This window comes from Protopterus annectens, chromosome 2.part0 (assembly GCF_019279795.1).
Source record: "Protopterus annectens isolate FY-2018-M chromosome 2.part0, PAN1.0, whole genome shotgun sequence".
Lineage (NCBI taxonomy): Eukaryota > Metazoa > Chordata > Ceratodontiformes > Protopteridae > Protopterus > Protopterus annectens.
Window position 1 is genome coordinate 228,503,354 of NC_056728.1, and position 23,414 is coordinate 228,526,767.

At 41.4% G+C, this 23,414-nt stretch overlaps 1 protein-coding gene across 1 annotated transcript in view; it reads left to right on the forward strand.

The window, feature by feature from the left end:
• LCMT2 (leucine carboxyl methyltransferase 2) overlaps nucleotides 1-23,414 on the forward strand; it is an 859,935-nt gene that overhangs the window by 597,249 nt on the left and 239,272 nt on the right. The window contains exon 10 of the mRNA XM_044060683.1: nucleotides 4,395-4,622. Within this exon, the coding sequence (XP_043916618.1) occupies nucleotides 4,395-4,622 (228 nt within the window). The remainder of the gene's footprint in view (nucleotides 1-4,394; nucleotides 4,623-23,414) is intronic.

The following is a 23,414-nucleotide window of genomic DNA, read 5'->3' on the forward strand; positions in this document are numbered from 1 at the left end:
AGCTATCCACCAAAGAAGGTCCTTTTTGCACGATAGGATGGCTCAGTGGAAGATATTGGAAGGACCACTGGGAAGACAGAAGCCATTGGAGAATTCTCATGTGCAACCTGGCTAAAGGTATTAACAGAATGGTTGAGGTCATTGTCCTGAGAAGCTGAAGGACCCATTTTGCTTTGACTTTCCGAAGCGGAAGAAGATGCTGAACTTGGGAGATGAGGTTTTGTGCTCTTTCGGCAGGAAGACAAACTGTCATATGCACTGTCTACCTCTATGCCTATAAAATTCACAGATTGGGAGGGCACTAATGCAGATTTTTCCCAGTTTATAGAGATCCCCAATTGAGCACAAAGTTGAATAGTGGCATCCCTGTTTTGGATGAGTAGATGCCTGGTGCGGGCGGTCAGGAGCCAGGTCAGGAGCCAGTCGTCCAAATACAGAAACACCAGGAATCCCTGACGTCTCAGGTGAGCTGTCACTACTGCCATGCATTTGGTGAACACCTTGGGGGCTGTGTTGAGACCAAAGGGCAGAGCACAAACTGATAATGACTGGCTCCCAGCCAGAAGCGCAGATGTCTCCTTGACGCCTTGTCCAATTTTATATGGTAGTAGGGGTCTTGGAGATCCAGAGAGCACATCCAATAGTCTTTCCTTAACGGCAGTATCAACTGCAGTGTGACCATCTGAAACTTGTCCTTCTTCACGGATTCATTTAATCTGCTGAGGTCCAAACTTGGCCTCCAGTCTCCGGTTCATTTTACAACTAAAAAGAAACTGGAGTAAGTTCCGGATCCTGTCTGGTCTGCTGGGATGGACTGGATGACTCTTTTTAAGAGCAACTTGTTGATCTCCACAGTTGCCTGATCTCTGTGATTGGGTGGAACATCTGGGATCTTCTTGGGAATAAACAATGGAAAGGAAAAGGGTATGATATAACCTCTGGTAACAACTCTTTGTACCCACGTGTCTTGGGTGATATTTAGCCAGGCTTCTGGATACAAAGAGATGTGACCCCTTACTGGCCTCAGAGAAACACAGTCGGGCCCTACATCAGGAGCTCTGATAAGGCCGCCCTCGAAAGGAATCATGGCCTTGCTGGTATTGCAGACCGCCCCTGCCTCTAGGGTGATGTCTACCATTCCTCCTCCTCTGCCTCTGAAGGAGGATTCACTCTGTGTGTCCGGAAAGATCCTCTGGGACTTTTTGAACCACATTTTACCTCCCCTCTGACCTTTGGGGTATGGTTGAGAGGGAACAGTAAAATGGACTCCCACAGCAGAGAGAGTCTTTCCTTCCTGATCACACTGAGTGAGTGTTTCTTTCACCTTAGGACCATCAACCGGGGCGATGGTGAAGGTGGACTTGAACGGCTCTGCAAAATTACATAGGTGCATCCAGGAGTGGTGCCTAAGGGCAACTCCTGAACCCGCTGCTCTGCTTGCTCCATCAGCCGCATGGGAGATAAGCCGCATGGAGGAGTTAACCACAGAATTTAGGGTGGACAACTGATCAGAGATCCTGTCAGGGACTCCCTCAGGACAAACAACCTGTATGGAATCTCCTAACTCCTTGAGGAGATCCCTCTGTAACCTTGTGAAGTGAGTAAGACAGTTCAACGAATGAAGGGTAAATGCTGCTGAACTAAATACACGTTTCCCAAATCGGCCCATCTGTTGAGACTCCTTTGGCGGATGAACAGAGGAAGAAGTCTCCGCCAACTCCTTCTTCGTGGCCGCCACCACCATGGCATCTACGGGAACGCCCTTAGACAAGAACTCTTTACCAGGAGGGGCAGACAGAAACTTATTTGGTCTCCTGGGGACTGGCTCCATGGCATCAGGAGTATCCCACACCTTTTGACTAACCAGATCCATTAGTTCATCAAAAGGTGGAGACACCCAAGAGGCAGAGGGTTGAGACCCGAAAGCCTTCAGGTACACTGACTCCTCATCAGAAGGGTTGACAGTGGGCCAGCCACACCTCTGCTTCAGGATCTCAAGGATGTCCACAAAGGAGACATCATCAGAGGATGACTTGGGGGACCCTTCCGACTCCTCGAGGTCAATGTCTGACATCAGAGACTCATCCTGGGAGTCAATATGTATGTATATATATATATATATATATATATATATATATATATATATATATATATACCCTCTTCCGGGGGGGGGGGGCTCCTCGAAGGGACATTCTGGGGAGGCCTTGGAAGAGTGGGGGCCACCAGCCGGTGGCTCCTGAGGCTGCGGGTCTCTGCTGTCTCTGGAGAGAGTAGGTGCTGAGGCTGAAGTGGGTGCCCTGGGGGGAAGAGTGCTTGTACCACTGGAAGGTGCTGTGGAGTGAGACAGCACGCTCCTCATCACCTCAAATGCTGACCTCTCCGGCTCCAAAGACTTCCCCCACTCCGAAGAAACAAGGTAGGTGTCGGAGCCAGAGCCGTCGGCTCCAAGAAAGATGCAGGGTCTGAGCTCACCCACGCCAACGCACCAAGTGGAAGGCTCAGAACTGAAAAAGATCGATTCCAACCCTCCCTGTCGGCGCCGGCAGGAGAGCTTCGGTCCCTGGACACGACGGACGGAGCCGAGTTTGTCGGAGCAACAAAGGGAGCTGGAACCAAGAGTTCCTCTGCTGGCACCAATCACTCTGGCTTTGAAAGGCCAATATGGCTCGAAGGAGGAATAACAGACGAGGGCAAAACTGGATCGAGTGGATCCAGAGCCGACTGGGTCGGAGCCAGCAACAATTTTGACAGAGCAGACTACTTCAGGATTCTCAGCACTACCCTCTCCACATTTTCTACCGAAAGGCTCCTTGAAGACCTGGAACATATTGTAGGGGATCTTGACCTAGGGGGCACTGGAGACTTGAGAAGTAAGGAGACCGGTAGGACATCTGCAGACGGACTCCAAGCAGCAGAGTCAACTGCTGCTTCCAATGGCTCAGAATTCGGCATCGAAGCACCTGTGACCGACTCTGATACCATGGTGCGCTCCTTCGGCTCCGAACTCCGAAGACTGAGGAGTCAAGGAAGCAGATTTTGGTAATTTGGAGGGTGGCTCCAAGACACCAGCCGGTACCAGAGAAGGCCTTTCAGAAGATTTCGGTTTGGATTCAGATCTAGATTTTGTAGACTTGGAAGAAGCTGACGAACTAGATAAAGCTTCCTCAAAGGTTGGTTTCAGAATACCCTTGAGTATCAGCTTGTTCTTTCTCTCCTGCAACACTCTAGGAGACAAAGCATGACAGAACAAGCATATTCCTGCAAGTGGATGGCCCCCAAGCAGTAGACACAGCTGCTGTGGCCATCCGTTAATGACATTTTCTGGGTGCATTTCATGCACTTTTTGAACCCAGAGGGTTTATCCTCCTTACTATCCTTAGACATTGTACAGACACACACACACACACACACACACACACACACACACACACACACACACACACACACAAAAAAAAAACAGAAAGAGAGAGAGAGATATGAGGACTAGGTCCTCTAACTAAAGTGGGCCTAGCCCTTCAGAAAGGTTGCACGAGGAGTAGGTCCTCTAAGTTAAACGGGCCTAGCCCGATGTAACAGAAAAGAAAACTAGGTCTTATAACTCAAACAGACCAAGTTATTAAAACACACACACAGAGTTCAATCACACAGGTAAGAACTGTAGATACCAAAAAAAAAAAAAATACAATTCTCTGTAAGCCTAATAATAGGCAGAAAAACTAGCAACAGCAATCCTAGAATATCACAAGCGGGTCCCCGCCAAAAACAACAATGTTATAGAATAAAGAATAACAGTCAAAGGGAACCAAAAAAAAAAGTCCGAATAATACAGATACAACAACAGGAGCCCTTGTTGATTAGTAGCAGAAACAAAAAAAAAAAAAAAAACCCGCCACAACTAACACTTCTACTTAGTCAAAGTGCAAAGGCACCTAACTAACTGGCACACAGCATACCAATAAACTACTAAAACTACTAATAAACTAGTTCACTAAATTTAGTCAACAATGACCAACAAGGCAACTGCCTATAAGATAATAACCCTAAAATGCAAAATCTGATATGAATGTAAAGAATTTGAAAAGACTTAGCCAGAGCCAAGAGAAGCACATCCGAACTCATCGACGTGGCAAACGAGATCTGGGGATTGTACTGGTGCATCATGGGATACCTGCTTAGTCACGAGCCAACCAGAAGTCTTCCAGCTTGAAAATCTGCCTAGTCGGAGCCGAAGATCGGCTCCGAACCCATATGTAAAAATGAAGGGTGAGATGGACTTCCAACATTATGGTGAGTACATAACTTCTTTTTTTTTCGTTGTTCAGATTAAAATTGTTAATTGCCCTTTCTTTTGACTTCCAGTGCAGTTTTAACTTTCCTTTTTTATTGATTTCCAGGTGAGCGAATGTTTCATAGTATGACCATGCTGTCTGACCAAAGGTGCATAGTTATTGGGGGTCGATCATCTCCACTGTGTGCTTTCCAGGAGGTTCTGTGCTGTGAGTTTAATAACCTGACCAGCAGTGACCCATCTAGTATAGAAATTTCGGCTGAGGCAGTTGACTGCAGTGGGAAAAAACCTTCCCCTAGGTGGCGACATTCAGCAGCTGAGGTAATTTATAAAGGTAAAGACTACTTACAGTGTTTAGTTGCATTAGTAAATATATTCCATTGAAGCCTTCTGTACAAAGGAAGCATGTCATTTGACACAGGAGGTCTGTGAGTATTGTAGACTAGCATGATTGTCATTGCTGTTTGACTTTTATTGGAAGTTATTTTTAAAAGGCAAATGTAGAATAAAACAAATTGCAGTCTAAGTTAGTCACATTGCTTGTAAGTACATACATGTATACAGCTAATGCATTGGCTGCTGATCTCAAAGCAAGGGGGGCTGCAAGAGGCAACTTACTGGATGGGACTAACTAGAACAGAGTGGGCTCTATTATCAGTGGCCATTGTTTGAGACCAAACAACAAATGAGGTAATTCACACTCATCCACAGACTACTTCAGTACACACTCATTATATCATCCTTAACAACTATATATATATGTGTGTCACATGACTGCAATTAACAAGCCCAGCGTTAGGTGAAATGGGCCCCTATAAAAGGGACTAAGTAGGCCTGCTAATGCATTCTATTTCTCCACTACACCTTCCCAGTGCTGAGGCCCCTCTCCTGTTTCCCCTCATCCTGGCCTTGCACCATCTTGAAAGATTACTTATTTCTTGTTTTTCCACACTGGCTTTATTTATTTATTGAACTTTGTTTACCATGAAAATCTGAGTGGATAATGTTGTCCATTTTCACTGGAGACTCAGGGAGAAAAACTCCACAAATAAAAAGAGCAGAAAATACATGTCGCTCGTCTCTCTCTTTTTCTCTCTCTCACTCTCTCACATAGAAGACAAGCAGGCAGATATTTCATTTAGATGTTTTTATATATTGAAACACATCAGGATGGATAGCAGCATCATAAAATACAAACGAACTGGCTAACAGACCTTACATACATGTATGCTTACATTGCAACGGCTTACTACAAAATGATAGTCTAGTTTGCACATGCTCAGTATTTATACACTTGTGCAAGCCCTTGGATAGCTTCTTAAAGGTATAAACACAGACACAGAGACACAGAGAGACACAGAGAGACACAGAGAGACACAGAGAGAGACAGAGAGAGACACATATATGGATATACATCCTGCCTCTTAAAAAGAGTGCCCTTTGTAAAAACAATGTCAGAGTTAGACATGCATCACTATATACATTAGAAACAAAACACAGTGTTCATGTCCAAGTTTCTTCATATCTGCTACAGGGTTTAGAGATGCAACCATATCTCGTAACATAACAGTCTGGACCAAATTTAACAACAGGGACAGTCTGCGGTGCACAGCTGGTATCAGGAACTTCTGGATTCATCACAGGAATGGGAATGTCCTCTGGAACTTCCTCTGGAATTGGAACACCGGACAACTCACTCTGAGATAAGGAGTCTTTCTCACAGGCTATATGCTGTGGTATAGGCTGAAGTACCAGTCTCAAATGTTTCCGATGCCACCTAAAGATTGCTCCTTGTGATTCCACAATGTATGACCTCGGCTCTAGGCAAATATTCTTCACAACACCAATCTGATCATAACCTTTGGATGTTTGCATCCTTACCACTTCTCCTTCTCGTAATGGATTGAGCAGTTTGCTCTTTTTGTCATAGTAGGACTTTCTGGGTTAGGCGTTTCTTCAACAGATGTGCTTTCACTGATCTGTTATTCTTGACACATGGAATCAACAATTGACTACTAATTGGTAATGTGGTTTTGGTTTGTCTCGACAGAAGTCCCTGAGCAGGTGAACAAAGATGTTTATCATGAGGAACATTTCTGAGATTCAAGAGATTCTGGAAAACATTACTATTATCTCTTTTTGACTTCTCTAGTAACAGTTTTGCACTTTGAACTGCACGTTCTGCCAAACCATTTGACTGTGGGTACTCTCTGCTAATGGTGACATGAATAAAAGTCCCATTCTTCGGCAAATATTTTGAACTGTTGGCTTGTAAATTGCATGCCATTGTCAGAAATAACTTTGTGTGAACTCGTACATGGTAGTCCGGAAATCTGGTTTAGCTGAAGTGGTTCCTTCTGTTGATGCGGTATTGTACTATTAAACACTGAACAAGATAAAAGTGGTCTGTCAATGTCTTGTGACATAGAAGGCCTAAATACTAGTCTTCTTGCCCTTCTTTTGGTAGATTCAGTTCCTGGGCGACCACAATGCAAGATAGTAATGTACTCTTGTTGCAAGGACTTGAACAATTACTTTCGGACCTTTCATAATGATATCTTTGTCAGCCAAAATCTCATCTGTGTATGGAAAATAAGGTTGCACTACTTGAGGTAAACTAGATTGCTTTGACAGCCACCCTTGATTGATAAAGTGGTTGAGCCTTTGTAAAACTGGATCTGTGACTGTATGATCTCTCAACTCATCAAGATGTGGAAGAAATATTTCTCACTTCCATGACTTCAGAATCAAGGTTTTCATTCTTATGCCGTACTGTGCTGTTTCTGGGTGATCTGGATAATGTATCAGCAAGATAAAGAAGTTTGCCTTTCTTGCAGACAAGATTGAAATTATATTTTTGCAGTCTCAGCATCATATGTTGCTCTGGAGCTGAATGCATACGCTTTCTCAAGATAGTAACTAGAGGTTGGTGGTCTGTTTTGATCTTGATAGGTGTACCATAAACATAATCAAGGAACTTCGAACATGCAAACACAATTACCAAAAGCTCTTTCTCAATCTGGGCATACTACATCTCAGTTTGGGTAAGAATTCTCAATCGTAGGCAACAGGTTGATCCTTTTGTAGAATGACTGCACCAAGACCAAATTTTGAAGCATCACAGGAAAGTGTAACTGGCTTGTGAACATCATAGTATCTGAGAGTTGGTGGACTAGTAATTCTCTGTTTCAGGAAGTCATATGCTTTTTGGTGTTGCCCTAACCAAGACCAGGATACATCTTTATGTGTCTGCTGTCTGAGTGGTGCTGACAGTTGGCTCAAGTCTGAAATGAACTTGCCTAGGTTGTTGACAATGCCAAGAAAACATTGCAGAGCTTGAACATTGTGTGAAGCTGGCATCGCAAGAATGTCTGTTTGTTTTGAAGGGTCTGGTCGAAGGCCTGTACTCATAAATAAATGACCAACATAAGCAACTTCTTGCAGCCTGAATTTGCATTTCTGTGGGTTGAGCTCAATATTCACTTGATGTGCCCTTTCTAGAACTTTTCAGAGGTTTCTGTTATGCTCTGCTTCATCATAACCTCTTACTAATATGTCTTCTACTATAATAGCACAAGAATACCCAGAAAAAATTAGTTCCGTTGCACAGTGAAAGACTTCACTTGCAGAATTTATCCCAAATGGCATTTTCATAAATCTGTACCTCCAAAATTGAGTACTGAAAGCAGTTAGCAATGATGATTTCTTGTCAAGCTGAATTTGCCAAAATGAACTCTTTGCATTTAAGACAGAAAAAATAGTGGCATTTGGCATCAAGGCTGCGACTTCAACTGTGCGCATTGGATGATGAGGTCTTTTCAATGCTGTGTTCAAATCTCGTGGGTCAGTACATATTCTGATGTCATCTGAGCTTTTCTTATGAGCTACCACCATGGAAGATACCCATTCAGCTGGAGTTTCAACTGGACAAATCACACCTTGTTGCACCATTTTATCTAACTCTGCTTTGAGTCTGTCCTGTATGGCTGTTGGAACTCTTCATGCTGGCCTGATAACTGGACTGGCCTCCGGGTCTAACTTACTGGAGTACACAACTGGAAGTTTGCCTAGTTTGTCTTCGTAAAGATCAGCATAGGTAGAAAAAATGTACTGGGCAAAATTAGAGTGGTGCTCTTTTAAGCTAACATGGTGGACTTCCTTATTAAATGAAAGCAGTCCCATTTTCAAAGTGTCTCTGAGCCCTAATAATGACTGAAATTGCCTCTTGACCACATAAAATAACAAGTCGTAGCTTCTGCCAGCTGAGTAACATGAAAGCACTACTGAACCTTCATTTTGAATTTCTTCACCTCTATCACCAACAAGCTTTGCACACCTTGCCACGTCAAGCCTTTCACCATGACATACTTTAGCAAATGTTTCTGCTGACATAATAGTGCACTTGGAACCTGTATCAGCTTTGAGCTCTATGGGTTTGCCATTTATCCGAACAGTACAAAATGCTTCATTCATTGCCCTTAAATCTGCTGCATTAACCACTACCCTGGATAGGATACTAGTCAGTAAGAGCCCCCAGTCATATATAACAGGCTGCTTATCAGATAGCCTCAGTGATCACTCCCCAACATTCCTACTGAAAAAATACCTATACCAAGCTAAACCTGTCGTCTACCGTCAGATACGTAAAAAATAAACTTTAACCCACTCACATTCATCTCATCCCTCAAAGAATGTAACTGGCATCCTCTAAAGTACCTCAGTCTTGATGACGCAGTTGCATTTTTTAATACTACCTTCCTGAGCATCCTTAATTACCATGCCCCCATAAGACTTTCCAGAATCAAAGCACAACCCTCCCCATGGCTACAGCCATAAGCATTTCCAGAATCAAAGCACAACCCTCCCCATGACTACAGAAAACCACTGAGTCAGAAATGAAAAACAGGGATAAAGCCTGGGAGCACTGGCGCAAAACCAAGACCCCCCTCAACTAGACAAATTCCTAGAACTACGCAATAGAGTCAAAAAGCTAATAAAACAGGACAGATTCCAATACTACCAGTCTGCCCTAGACTCCTCCGAACACAGCCCCAAACAATTCTGGTCCTCCATAAACTCCATCCTCCACCCAGGTAAAGTCAGTACCCCTCCTCCTAACATCCCTCACTCCTCAGAAAATATTGCTACCTCATTCAACACACACTTCACACAAACCATACTATCACTAGCTAAAAAACACATCCCCCTCCCGTCCAACCCACACCTTCAACTACTAATCTCCCCACTGCCTTCTCTTTTTCTCCTGTACCTACCTCCAACATAAAAAAAACTCTTAAACTTAAACCCACCAAATTAGCAGCAGACAACCTCCCAAGTGAATACCTACAAATCGCAGTTGATGCTCTGGCCTACCCAGTATCCATCTTGATTAACCGATCTCTGTCAGAAAGTTATGTTCCCACACTGTGGAAAGTATCGCATATAATTCCCCTCCACAAAAGCGGACCCTCCACAGAACTAACCAATTACCGCCCCATAGCTATTCTCTCTCCACTCTCCAAAATACTAGAGAGATGCATACACTCTCAGGTCTTGCACTACCTCCTTACTAACAACCTCCTTTCCAATACTCAGCATGGTTTCCGACCAAACCATAGCACCACCACTGCCTTACTCTCTTTTACTAACACTATCCTTCAGCATAAAAACAATGGCTATCTCTCCTCTGCTACTTTCCTAGACCTATCTAAAGCATTTGACATGGTCCCACACAAACAACTTATCTCTGTCCTCAATAACCTATCCTTCTCACAGTCTGTCACCAACTGGTTTCAGAGTTACCTGTCTGACCGCCAACAATCCGTTGTATGGCAGAATGACATATCTCCCCAACTACCTGTCTCCATAGGGGTTCCCCAAGGATCCATCATTGGACCCGTACTCTTCTCTGTTTTCACAAATAATCTAGCCTCTGCCCCCACACATGGCACACTCATACAATACGCAGATGACTCGACCATCATCTGCTCAGCCCAGTCCCTACCCAAACTGCAAAAAGTCACACAGGAAGCCTTTTCCTCTGTTGAAACTTGGTTATCCGATGCCCAATTAATACTCAACCCAAGCAAAACTAAACTACTCATCTTCCAACCCACCAAACATACTCAAAACAACTCTCACTTTAACATCACAGCAAAAGACAACACCACTATATACCCAACTGAACACACCAAATTGCTAGGAATGGAAATAGACAATAAACTAAAATATGACATTCACATATCCATGACCATAAAAAAAGTCCACAAAAAACTAGGAGCATTATACAGAAATAAGCATCTTCTCACCAAAGCAGCAAAGATTTCAATAGCAAATTCCCACCTTATCTCCACCCTACTTTATGCCTCTCCAATATATACCAACCTAAGGCAATGCGATCTAAACAAGCTAGAGACCTGCTACAACAAAATTGCCAAATTCACCACAGGGGCATCCTACCGTAGTCACCACTGTCTCTCACTTGCTGAACTGGGCTGGCTTGAACTCCCTCACCTCCTTCAATGGTATCAACTCTCACTCGCCCACAAACTAGTAAACCATCCACTAAATGTCCCATCCCACCAGAATCTACTCCAACCCTATCGCACCACCAGACCACTAAGATCCAGCAACACAAATCACTTGCAGATCACTAAAGCCAATAACTCTGCTGGTGAAGCACTATTCTCTTGCACCATAGCCAAATTATGGAACTCCCTCCCACCCACAATTACCATCGTACCATCATCCACCCACTTCAAAACTTTACTAAAAGCGCACCTAAAAACATGCTGGCTATGCCCTTGCAACTCCCACTCTAATATCACCCACCCCATCCAACCACTACCTTTCTTTCCACTCCACTAACTACCTTGATTATAGCAAGCTCAGATTCTCATAAGCCTAGTACTTATACAGCAGGAACTTCTTATTTTAACATTTGTTAATGTCTGTTATGTACTTCACAGATAAAGATTCTAGTTGTCTACTGATGTACTATGTTCTTCATCTCTAAATATGTTGTAAGTAATTGCTATGTAAATTGTTAATCGCTATGTAAGCCAATGTAACTACTGTCTGTTTATTTTAACTGTGGAGCTTTTCTCCCCGGGCCTCCACTGAAAATGGACCTACGTCCAGTTGGACACTCCCGGTCAACAAATAGAAATAAATAAGTAAAGCACTGACACACCATCCACATAAAGAGTAAGGTCTCTAATTGATCAATTTGGTTCTTAAAATGTTCCCTTTTAGTAAAAGAATGTGGACCTTTTGATTTACAAAACCTTTTAAAATAATTCCATTTATTGCATTTGTGGCATTGCTGACCAAAAGCTAAACACTTTTCTTTTCTAGATTCCTGACTTCCACCACAATTGTAATAGTTGGTAATGAAACCAGGTTGGGGCCCATGTTTTGAGTTTGCTGACTCACTCTTATGCTTCACTGAGACTGAAAACTCTGCAATTTGCTAGAAAGCTCTGGGGTTTACTAGTGACTGCTGCAGGGACTACAGTTGTCATGTGCTTGGGCCTGTTTCTTTTAATAACGTGCTGCATACTATCAACATAAGCTTTATCACTGTGCCTTCTAGAGCTGCTCTGATTTGTAAGCATTTTTTGTGTGCTTTTCTCTGAGCTCATATATATGACAAATGTCAATGACCTTATTCAAAGTTAAATCACTGTCACTAAGCAAATCTTTCTCACATCATCATCTTTTATACCACAAACAAGTCTGTCCTTTATCACCTCATCCCTTAAATCACCAAATCTGCATGTTTTAGCGTTGTTTCTCAGGTCAGTTATATATGCTGCAAAATTTTCACCAGGCTTTTGATCCCTTGTGAAAAATAAGTGCCTTTCCATTGTAACATTTGTCTGAGGGTTACACATTTCTCTAAATTTTCTTTTAAGCACTCAGGATACTCCCTTAACTCAGCCTGTACAACAAAATGACGGCTTTCCCCCTCTTCAGCATGGATAGCAGGTGCATACAGAAATGAACATTCACTTTCTATGGCTTCTGACCCAGCTAAATTAAGTAGAATAAATGCCTTTGTACTGTCGTCTTTATCAGGCGGTGGTGGTGCTGCAGTAGCATTGTCGCCTCGCAGTAAGACATTGTCCTATTCGATTCTCAGCTAGAGCGTCTTCTGTGTGGAGACATGCGTGAATGGGCGTACCTTCGTTGAAGGTTGTGCGTCAGGGCCGGCAACTTGGCACGTAAAAATCTACTACCAATCATTAGCGGACCGGAGTTCCGCTGTGGCAACCCCTAACCGGGAAAAGCCGAAAGACACAACAACAACTGTCATCTTTATCAGAAAATGCAGCCTGTATGAAAATGTCATACTCTTGCTTAAACACTGTCCAGTTCTCAGCAATATTACTGTCAAACACAAGTGTACTAGGTTTTCGAAATCCATCTGCCTTGCCCAAAAAGTATACCAAACACACTGAAAATATGACCCTTGTAATTATGTACGAAGAAACTGTGCTTTGAGCTTGTAATAACATATGCACAGTAAACTCTTTGAAATACTGTACTTTGCAAAATATGCCCTGTAATGGCTGCACTTAGTGAAATATGGTCTGTAATGGCTATACTTTTGCGAAATATCTTTACTGTAACATTGTGCAAACACTTTTATACACGTCTGATAACTCGGATATCTTTGCTTAATACGAAAAATATATGCTTTGTGAAAATGTGGTTGTTTCTCCTTATGTTATTTATTTTATGCAGTCCAGACTTTACTTCAAACATTTTCTGTAGTAATTTGAATATTTTTATCAGTATCGTACATATCTATTTATGCAAGTATCATTTAGAACATTCTGTATGCCCCATTTCATATTATACAAAAAGAAATAATGCTGAGCAAGTTTTAATATGTGAAATTCATTTCTGACCTGTTTTGCAAAGTTTTATGCATTTCAAGGATGATTCACTTTGTTATATTCCCACAGTTCCTAGCAAGTGCCTTAAATCATTTTAGCTATGCCTCCTCTAATTTCATGCCCTTTAGACATGCCACTTCTGACACCATACCGCTTGTCTGTCTCTCTTTCACATAGAAGTCAAGCAGGCGGGGTATGTCATTTAGATGCTTTAATACATAGAAACACAGCAGGATGGATAGCAGCATCATAAAGTACTAATGGACTGGCTAACAGATAGACCTTATATACATGCATGCTTATATCTGAACGGCTTACTATAAAATGGCAGTCTAATTTGCAAGTGCTCACTAGTTATACACTTGTGCAAGCCCTTGGATAGCTTCTTAAAGGCATATACACACAACTGATCCACAATACATATATATGTATAAAGCAAACTCCACAAAAACAAACTTGCAAAACACGAAACAAACCACGATCAACCTGCAGTGAACCTTTTAATAACACAGTTTAAGCGCTTTTCGGCTTACAATAGTTAGCCTTCTTCAGAACAAATAAACATTGGTTTCAACATCCTTTTTAAAGTAAAAAAGGCGCAAAATTCTAATGATTGATACCTAATTAAATATTAAAATTTAAAGATTTGACATTTAAAGTGCACGTGGATTGTTTTTCTCAGTTGAACTCAAACACCAAGTTTTACATAACAATACATTACTGAATTAACGAAGATTAAATTAAAATACTCAACAATAAAAATATATAAAAAGCAAAATAACCAGGTACAGCACAGAACGCAAACGGAGCTCGGGAACAGCGTCAGTAAAGAATAAAAGATAAAGTCAGTCACCATATAACGCTGTTTCCTAATGGCATATAAACACAGGTTCAGCGACTCCAAGGTTCAAAAGGAAATTTTCCAAGGAACAAAACGTACTGTAAAGTTCGTGAATATCAGTAGTAAAAAATCCAAGGTTGCTATTCAGCTCATACAAACGAATCTTTATTCACAGAAAAAAACTATTGGAATTAGAATTAAAATGGCAAGTTAAATTAGATGCAGGTAGGTTCCCTGGCCTTAATGATGCCCTCTCAATTGGTGTCCTTTTGAAACTTAAAAGTTTGGAGAGATAGGTTTTTATACATTTTCATACACATTTACTTTCATATGATGATTCATACTAGGTTTATCCTATATATTTTTATTGTTCAGTATTTTAATTTAATCTTAGTTAATTCAGTATAATAAATAATTTATTGTTATGTAAAACTTGGTGTTTGAGTTCAACTGAGAAAACCAATCCACGTGCACTTTAAATGTCAAATCTTTAAATTTTAATATTTAATTGTTTAATTAGGTATCAATCATTAGAATTTTGTGCCTTTTTTACTTTAAAAAGGATGTTGAAACCAATGTTTATTTGTTCTGAAGAAGGCTAACTATTGTAAGCCGAAAAGCGCTTAAACTGTGTTATTAAAAGGTTCACTGCAGGTTGGTCGTGGTTTGTTTCGTGTTTTACATATATATGTATAGGTGAAAATTGATGTCATATTACAATATACTGTAAGTAGAATACTACAGATATTAATACACACATGACATTTTGAATAATACATGTATACCTTCATTAAAACAAGATAACTACAATATTGTGTAGCACTGAAGTGTTCTGACATGGTATAAGTATGAGAATTCATTACTCACTCATAAAGCAAATAGAGTGGAAAATTCAAACAGTGGATAAGAAGGAGGAAAGGGGAGCATGAGAAACATATTTGTTAGAGGTAATAAGGGGAGTAGATATGGGAGGCAGGAGAAATAATGAGTAAAACCAAGATTAAGAGTAAGGGAAGTGAGAAAGAGAAATAAAAGCAAGGAAAAAGAGAGAGGCTGTATGTACGTATTAGAGGAGAAGGAGCTGACATTTTAGCCATGACAGCAGCAAATGCAAAGCTAGGAGTCAAAGAGGAATTATTGTAGTTGCAGCTTAAGTAAGTAAATGTCAGATATTGCCCTGCTTGATGCAGGGATTGTATTCTAGAGTTTTGCTATACAGTGTGAGTACAGACTTTGACTGTAATTTTTGTAAGGGTTACACATGTCAAGTAGATTTTTACCAGAAGGTCAGAGATGATGATTTAGGAGATAGTGGTGTAGAATTGTACTTGCAGCTGGACAGGAAGTGGGATTAAATATAATTTTGTGTGTTAAAAGAAGTAGGGTATAATTTAGTTGGTGGGGTAATTCTAGCCAATTTAGAGTTTTTAGTGCAGAACTCTGATGTGTTCTGTGACCTGTATGAGCTGCAAATCTACCTTGTTGTAACACTGTTCTAGTTTAGATTTTAGGGTGGTCTAGAGGTTAGTCAAGATGGGAAGAACCGTATAATAGAGAGGGGAGTAGGTATGTAGTGGCAAGTGTGACTCTGCTGGATGCAGTAAGGAATTTTCGGGCTGTATATAGCATTTCCATTTTTTTGTGATTTTTTTTTTTAATATTGCTCTGTATGTGGAGGTCATATTTGAGGTTGTCATCTATTTTAACCCCCAGCAGTTTTGTATGGGGCAGTACTTCAGTTGACCTATTTTTATGGATGTGATTTTAATGTGATTTGGGGAAAAATAAAAGGAGTTTGGTTTTCTTTGGATTAAGAGGGAATTGGTGGTTGTAAAGCGAATTTTCAGTAGGTGAAAGGCATGTTGTGTAATCTTTTTTCTAAATTTTCTAGATTGTATTTGACAGATAAGGGTGGAATTATTTGCATACTGTACAAGAGATGCTTGTGTAGAAATATGAATATTGGTTATAAAGATATCAAATAGAAGAGGAGCAATGAAAGACGCCTTGTGTTAAACATTTAATGATGGGTGGTAGGTAAGGTGTAAGGGTAGAATTCTGTTTGATAATACAGGGTGATTTTAACTACCCGGCCATTAATTGGGAAAACTACTCGGGTACCAACTCCTTTTCCCAACGGTTCTTGGAATTCATAAATTCCAACGCCCTGGATCAACTAATCCATTGTCCCACCAGGGGCTCCAATATCCTAGACCTGGTCATTACCAACATGGGAGATAAATGCTCCACACCAGTGGTCACCCCCTTATTGGTCAGGTCTGACCATAAGCAAATCACCCTTAACATCCACATCCCACCCCCCACCCCCCCCCCCCAGTAAGGAAACCTCCTTAAAAAACTTCTCCAAAGCCAACTTCATGCTACTGAAGTCAGAAGTGACAAACTTCACAACACCCACGCAGACGGGATCTGGAAGTTCGACTGCAGAATCCTACACTAAGGCACTGTACAAGCACATCCACTTGTGCATAAATCGTGCCATCCCAAATAGAACCAAGATGCTCTTCTCCAAAAAAGGAAGCCAATCTGGTGGTCCCCTGATATAAACAAACTATACAACAAAAGGAAGAAACTGTTGTAGAAAAGAGGAAAATCCCAGGATGCAAAAAAATCCCTCACCAGCCTCAGTAAGAAGCTGAGATCCCTCATAAAATCCTCAAAAGCTAGTTACGAAAATAAAATTGCCAAAGATTCCAAAGACAACCACAAGGCATTCTATAGTTATGTCAAGAATCTAAATGGCAATGCTCAGATCTGCTCTGAGCTACAAGAATGGCATTAAATATACTGATCCCAAGGATATTGCCAATATCCTGGCAGATCGATTTAGTATCAACGTCACCCCCTAAAGGGCCCATCTCAATACCAAAAGATTGCCAAATTCCGATAATCACAGCCACACAGGTAGAAACAGCACTCTCCAAAGCTAAGAATACAGCATCCATGGGACCAGATGACATCCCAGGCTGTGTACTACATGAACTGGCACCCCACCTAAGTGTCATGTTTAATCATAGCCTCACCTCAGGCTTCGTGCCCACTGAGTGGTGCACAGCTACAGTTATCCCGCTCCACAAGGGAGGATCCGCCTTGGATCCCGGGAACTACCGTGCCATCAGTCTGACAAGCCTGATCTGCAAGGGCATGGAACGCATTGTCATGGAACTTATAAACAAAGACATTGGCAACCTTCAAACACTAGACCCCACCCAGTTTGGGTTTGTAAAGGGCCGATCTTGTCTCCTGAATCTGATTGACTTCTTCAAATCGGTCTCCAAAGCTGTGGATGAGGGTAAGACAGTCCACACAGCCTATCTGGACCTCGCCAAGGCCTTCAACACCATCCCCCACTCTGGAATCATAGATAAACTTAGTAAGCTGGGCATAAATCCCTATGTCATTCGATGGGTTGCCAACTGGCTTACTGACAGAACCCAGACTGTAAAAGTAGCCGACTCCAAATCCAGCTCCAGACAAGTGGAGTACCTCAGGGTTCAGTCCTGTGACCACTCTTGTTTGGCATCTACTTCTCTGAAGTACAGGCCAACACTAAGGGACTCTGGCTAACAAAGTTTGCAGATGACTGCAAACTGGGAGCCATTATTGAATCCCCAAATGATGTGGAAATTCTGCAAAAGGGCCTTACAGAAACAGATGTCTGGTCCCAGAGCCATTGGCTCAAGCTTAATGCCAAGAAATGTGTAGTTATCCCCTTTGGAAAAAAACATGTACCCATGAACTACCACATAGGTGGCAGGACACTAAACATCAAAAGTGTGATGAGTCTTAGGGACACAAGTGGACAGTGGTCTCAATTTCGATAACCACATCGCCACAACAGTCAGGAAATCCTTCTATGTGGCCCACCTCATCACTAAGGGCTTTTCATCCATAATAAAGGAGGTCATTGTCCCACTGTACTCACCCTCATTAGACCCATTATAGAGTATAATGCCCCATTTGGTATGTACCTCAAGACATCTGCAACAGCTGGAAAGGCCACAGAAATACCTCACTAAAAGAATTACAGGCCTAAAACAGATGCCATATGCTGACCATCTAAAAAAAACTCCAGCTATACTCTGTGGCATATCGTCTACTCAGAGGTGATCTCTGCTTAACATACAAGGCCATGTCAAACCCTGAGCTGTTGGACATGCTCCACTTAAAGAAATCCCAATCCCTCAGAGCCACACGCTCCAGGGATCTAAACCTTATCACAATGAACAAAACATGCTGGAGGGATAGGTTCCTGACCCAGAGACTCCCCATACTCTGGAATAGACTGCCCATACATGTCAAGCAGAGCGCCTCATTGGCCCTCTTCTAAAGGAACCTTGATGATTGGATGGGAGATAGGGAATTCACCCCGGGGATCATGTCAGTCGTCCTGCTAGACAGGGGCCCTGAGAAGTAAATATTGTGGGAAAAAATTTCCAGGGAATTTTTATGGCTAGGCTTGCATAGGCCTTAGGGCCGATAGCCTAGTACCAACCATTCTGACAAGTAATTATTAAACTACTGAAGAGTAGGTTGTGAGATACTCATTGTGGACAATTGTAGTAGGAGTTTTTTTATGAGACGCAGTGTCGAAAGCATTTGATAAGTCTAGGAATAAGGAAGATGTGAGTTTACCTCTATCCCTGGCTTTATTTGTGTTATCCATAAAAGTTAGGAGGGCAGTTTAAAACCATGTTGAGTATCAGTAATTCTTCCTCTAAGAGATGCTGGAGTAGTTGTTTATAAATGCTCTTTTCCAAAATTTCTGAGGGGGGGGTAAGATGGCAGTGGGTCTGAAATTAGATAGCTTGGTAGAAGAGCCACTTTTGTTGAGAGGTATGATTTGGCATTTTTCCGGATAACAGGAATATAGGATTCCTGTATTAACCTGTTTATAAGCATGAAGCCTGGATATGCAATGGTGTTAGCAGTTTTCAGGTATTCTACAGGAAGGTTGGATGCAGAGAGTGAGCAGGATTTAAGTTTGGATAATATTTTTTTATGAAGAAGGTGGCAACTGGTTTTAGTGTGAGAGTGGGGTATCAGTAGCTGAAGTAGACTTGAGTCAGGAAAGGATTCATTGATGAAAACAACTATACTGTCAATTAAGTAAGAGTTGAACATGGTGGCTGTTTTTAAGGGAGAGTTATTGGTGCGAGAGGTAAGGATATTTATGTAAGATTTGTTTAATGGATGACCAGAATTTTTTTTGGGGGGGGGGGGTTATATATATGTGGTTATTTTGTAAATCAGAACAGTATTGTTTCTTATCAATGCTGACTTGCTTTTTGGTAAGGTTATGAAGTTCCTTAAAGTGCTGTAGAGTTTTAGTTTCTCCCACGGTTTCCATGCCTTGTCTCTGTTTTGCATAAGACTTCTACTGTGATAGTAAGCTATGGAGCAAAGTTAGATTTGACTCTTCCTACATAGTAGGGCTGACCCTTTAGGATGCTTAAAGATGAATTGAATCTTTCTATTACCTCATCTAGTGGCAAGGTTTTTAGAATAGTCCAGTTAACTGAGTTTAGAGTAACTAAAAATGATTCAGGATTGAATTTTGAGAGATTACGAGCATGTTTGTATAGTTGTTGTTTAGCATGCTGTGTAGTACATCTATTAGCATATGTAGGAAAGTGATCATGAAGGAATTCAAAAATGGTTCCTGATGCAGTGTAGTTGAAAGGATCAGAGACCAGAATCCAGTCAGGAATGAGACTAATGTCCTGGGATTTGTTACAGTGAGTAGGAGAAATAAAGAGCTGTTTATAGCCATAAAAGTTGATGCTAGATGGAGAGTTAGAAGTGAAATTACTTCAGTTGATGTTGACATCACATATGATGGCTGTTTCAGTGGTAATATTGTGTGAGATCTAATTAAGGATGTCTTCAGAGGTTGGATATATATTGTTTCCAAGGGATATATAGAAGTATTATACAAAGGAGTTTGTGGTCATTTAATTTTATGTAAGTGATAAGTAGCTTTGCATTACTGAATTTGGGCAGGGTTGGCTTTCTTTTTAACTCGTTTCCCTCCCCCGTGTTTTAACACATCCTAACTAGCCAAGACAACACCATAATAATTTTAGAGGAAGTAAATTGTAAATATTTTATAAAAAAAGAAACACGATATGGGAACCATCGAGACACTAGTTTTTCCATACTCCTTAAGTAAAAGCATAGGTTCATAAGTTAGTACTTGGCTAGCTGCCCTTGCAGGCCATTTTAAGCGTAGCCAATTTCCCTTTTTTTTGCTCAAATTAACCTATACCATTTGGTTAGAGATTGCTGTTTACCCATCCCATGGTCGATAATTATATATGATCTTTAATGAGAATAACTGGGGTCACACAGTAGGTAATTTGAGGGGACCCAAGCATGGGATAAAGTATTTAGGAGCTGCATTTGTCCATTAGTAGTACCGTAGGCAACCCTGAGGTGAATTTTCTGTTTTGCATTCATAGATCCAGGTTGCAGTTGCATATGGATAGGGATGAACTTTGTTTTATGTGGCTGGGGGAGTCTGTTCCAAAGCAGCGGTATCCTCTGTGGGTTATACCTCACCCAAGAAACCATTCTATTTATGTTGCATTAGAGGTTTAGATCCCAAGGCTCAGTATTTCTGATTCCATTTGACTTGCTGATGAGCAGTAAATCCATCAGTAATGGGTTGGATGATGCCTTGTTTGACAGACACAGCTCACCTCTTAGCAGTCTGTAGGATACCAAGTAGAGCAACAGGGCTTTGGGTCAGTCCATGTAGAACATGTTGTTTACGACTTGTATTCTTTTACTAAGGTGTCTCTGTGGGCATTCCAGTTGTTACATATGTCTGGATAGATACGTGTCAAAGGGGGCATTATATTCAATGATTGGCCTAATGAAGGCTGAGTAAGGGGGGGCAATGACATCCCTAGATGTACACAATCCCTTTGTGTATAAGCTGTGCAATATAGAAGGACATTCTTACAAAAACGGACACATGTTAGTCAAAAGTTAGGTCACTGTCCACATACATTCCCAAATCCTGAAGAACTGAGTCAGCTCTTAGCGGAGTATCATTAATGTGGTAGTTCCTTGGGATAGATGACTTTTCCCAAAGGACACGGGCCACAATTTTAGCATCATTTATTTGAGACAAGTCTTCCTACAGGATGGCTAAGGCACTGGGTATTCAATGACTTCTGGAATCATCTGCAAAGTTAGCCAGCACCCTTTGCATTGGCATTTACTTCAGAAAAGTAGATGCCAAACAGGAGAGGTCACAGCACAGAACCCTGGAGGAATCCAGTGGTGACTGGTCTCTTTGTAGAGGCAACTTCTATTTTGATTTCCTGTGTCCTACCTGTGAGACAGTTGGCAAGCCAGTGGTTGACATAGGGACATAGGGGTTTATTATGAATTTATTTAGCTTTTCTACCTGCCTGAGTGGAGACTTGTTAAAAGCACCCTCTTTACTAGAAATATGTCTGCATATGCTGGAGTAATGAATGTATCTGTTTTGGATCCAATATGAAACAGTGTGAAAAATTAGATTAAATTGCCATAAAACTACTAACAAACGCTAGGTTTCTAAATTAAGTTGCAGAGATTTAGAGCTACAAAAGGTGGCTATATTAATTCTTCGTGCATATTAAGTTTGAAAAAATCCAAAACAGGCATGCAGGTCTAAGGCAGAAGGAAACAACACTCAAATGAAACAGGAAACATTTAGAGAAAACTGCATCTGTTTCATGTCTATAAAAAGTAAAATCTGAGTTTACAAAATGCCAAAATAGACATACAGTTGTGAGCAAGAAGGAAGCAGCACTCAAATGAAACAGGAAACATTTGGGGAACCTATCTATTACAGGTCCATAAAAATAAATACATAAACATAAAATCTGAGCTTTCAAAATGCTAAAATAGACATGTAGATGAGAGCAAGATGTAAATGACACTCAAAGAAAACAGGAAACATCTAGAGAAAACTGTTTCCTGTACTTAAAAGTGCTTATGTACAATAAAAGGTATGTATACTTACATAAAAACTAAGTCATGTATGAGAATAGATTATTTTTCTGACTTTCTGCAATTGTTAGGAACCAATTCTGATTCCAGGATTAATGTAAAAAATTCTATCAGACCACTACCCATCATTTTTTCTTTTACAGGAATGTGACACACAAGTATGCACTCAGTCAGGATTAACTATTAACTTTTCAAAGGTATTTTATTGCTAGTCAAAATTAAACATTTTGCCAATGTTGAGGCAAAGTCAAATCCACCTGATTCATTGTCTAACAAATGCTTTGCAAAATCAGGGACAATTGAAAGCATCTCCTCTCACAATCCCCATACATAACGTACATACATGCAAGAACACGAACAGACACACACACATTTCACTGTTAATTACTTACCTTTTGTCATGCTCAAAAAAAAAAATGGTTCCCCATGCTAGTGCCGTTGCACTTTTACATTTGACTCGTCTTTTACTTTCAGTCTCAGGCTGTCCTAGTCACCTGAGGCAGCCTGAGCCAATTGGAAGGGCTCCTCACTGCTTCCTGCACCAGCCTGGAGCGATCCTTGTTGAGCGATGATGTTCATTGTGTTTCACTATTGCAGTCATTACAATTGGGTTATCCTGCTGGCAGGCTACCTGCAGTCGGCCCGAATTCCAAAGTCTAGGTCCGGCGTCGGTTGCTCTCGCCTCCTCCCTGACGTCAGTGCGCCAGGGGTATAAAAGATGCAGCTGACGCCATTTTCTTCGGTCTTTCTTGCCGCGCGGTGCCAGAAGCAAAAGCAGTTCGCAAGTGCCAGTCGGCCGACTCCTGAGATTTTCAAGTTCGAATTTCAGATCCGAAGTCCTCATTAAAAGCTAAGTACCCTGTTGGGGAAACTTTTTTCTTGCTCTAGACTGATGTCAGAAAAAGTTAATAATTGTATTTCTTGTGGGAAGCAAATACCTCATAAGGATTTTCATTCTTACTGCATTCCTTGCCTAGGCCTTGACCATGACATTGCTAGTTGTCGGTTTTGTGCTAGATTTAACCAATGCACTATTAAGTGTCGGTACGATTTTGCATTTCATTACTTTGGCAGAAGATTTAGTTATGTAATGCCGTCGGAACAACCGACTACCGGAGTTTACAAAAAAACGCAAAGAAAAGGACAGGCATCTGAGGTCCAAAATAGACGACGAGGCTTCTTCTAGGCCAGTCGCCAGTTCTCATTGAGGCGCTTTCGCAGCCCCTGACGACCGCTACTTTAGAGCCGCAGGCTGATACCGACTCCCATGTGGAGTCAAACAGGCCTACAGAAACTCAAGGTATTGGACCTTTGGAAACCATTCCCTCAGATGGGTCCGGAGCCGCTGAGCAGG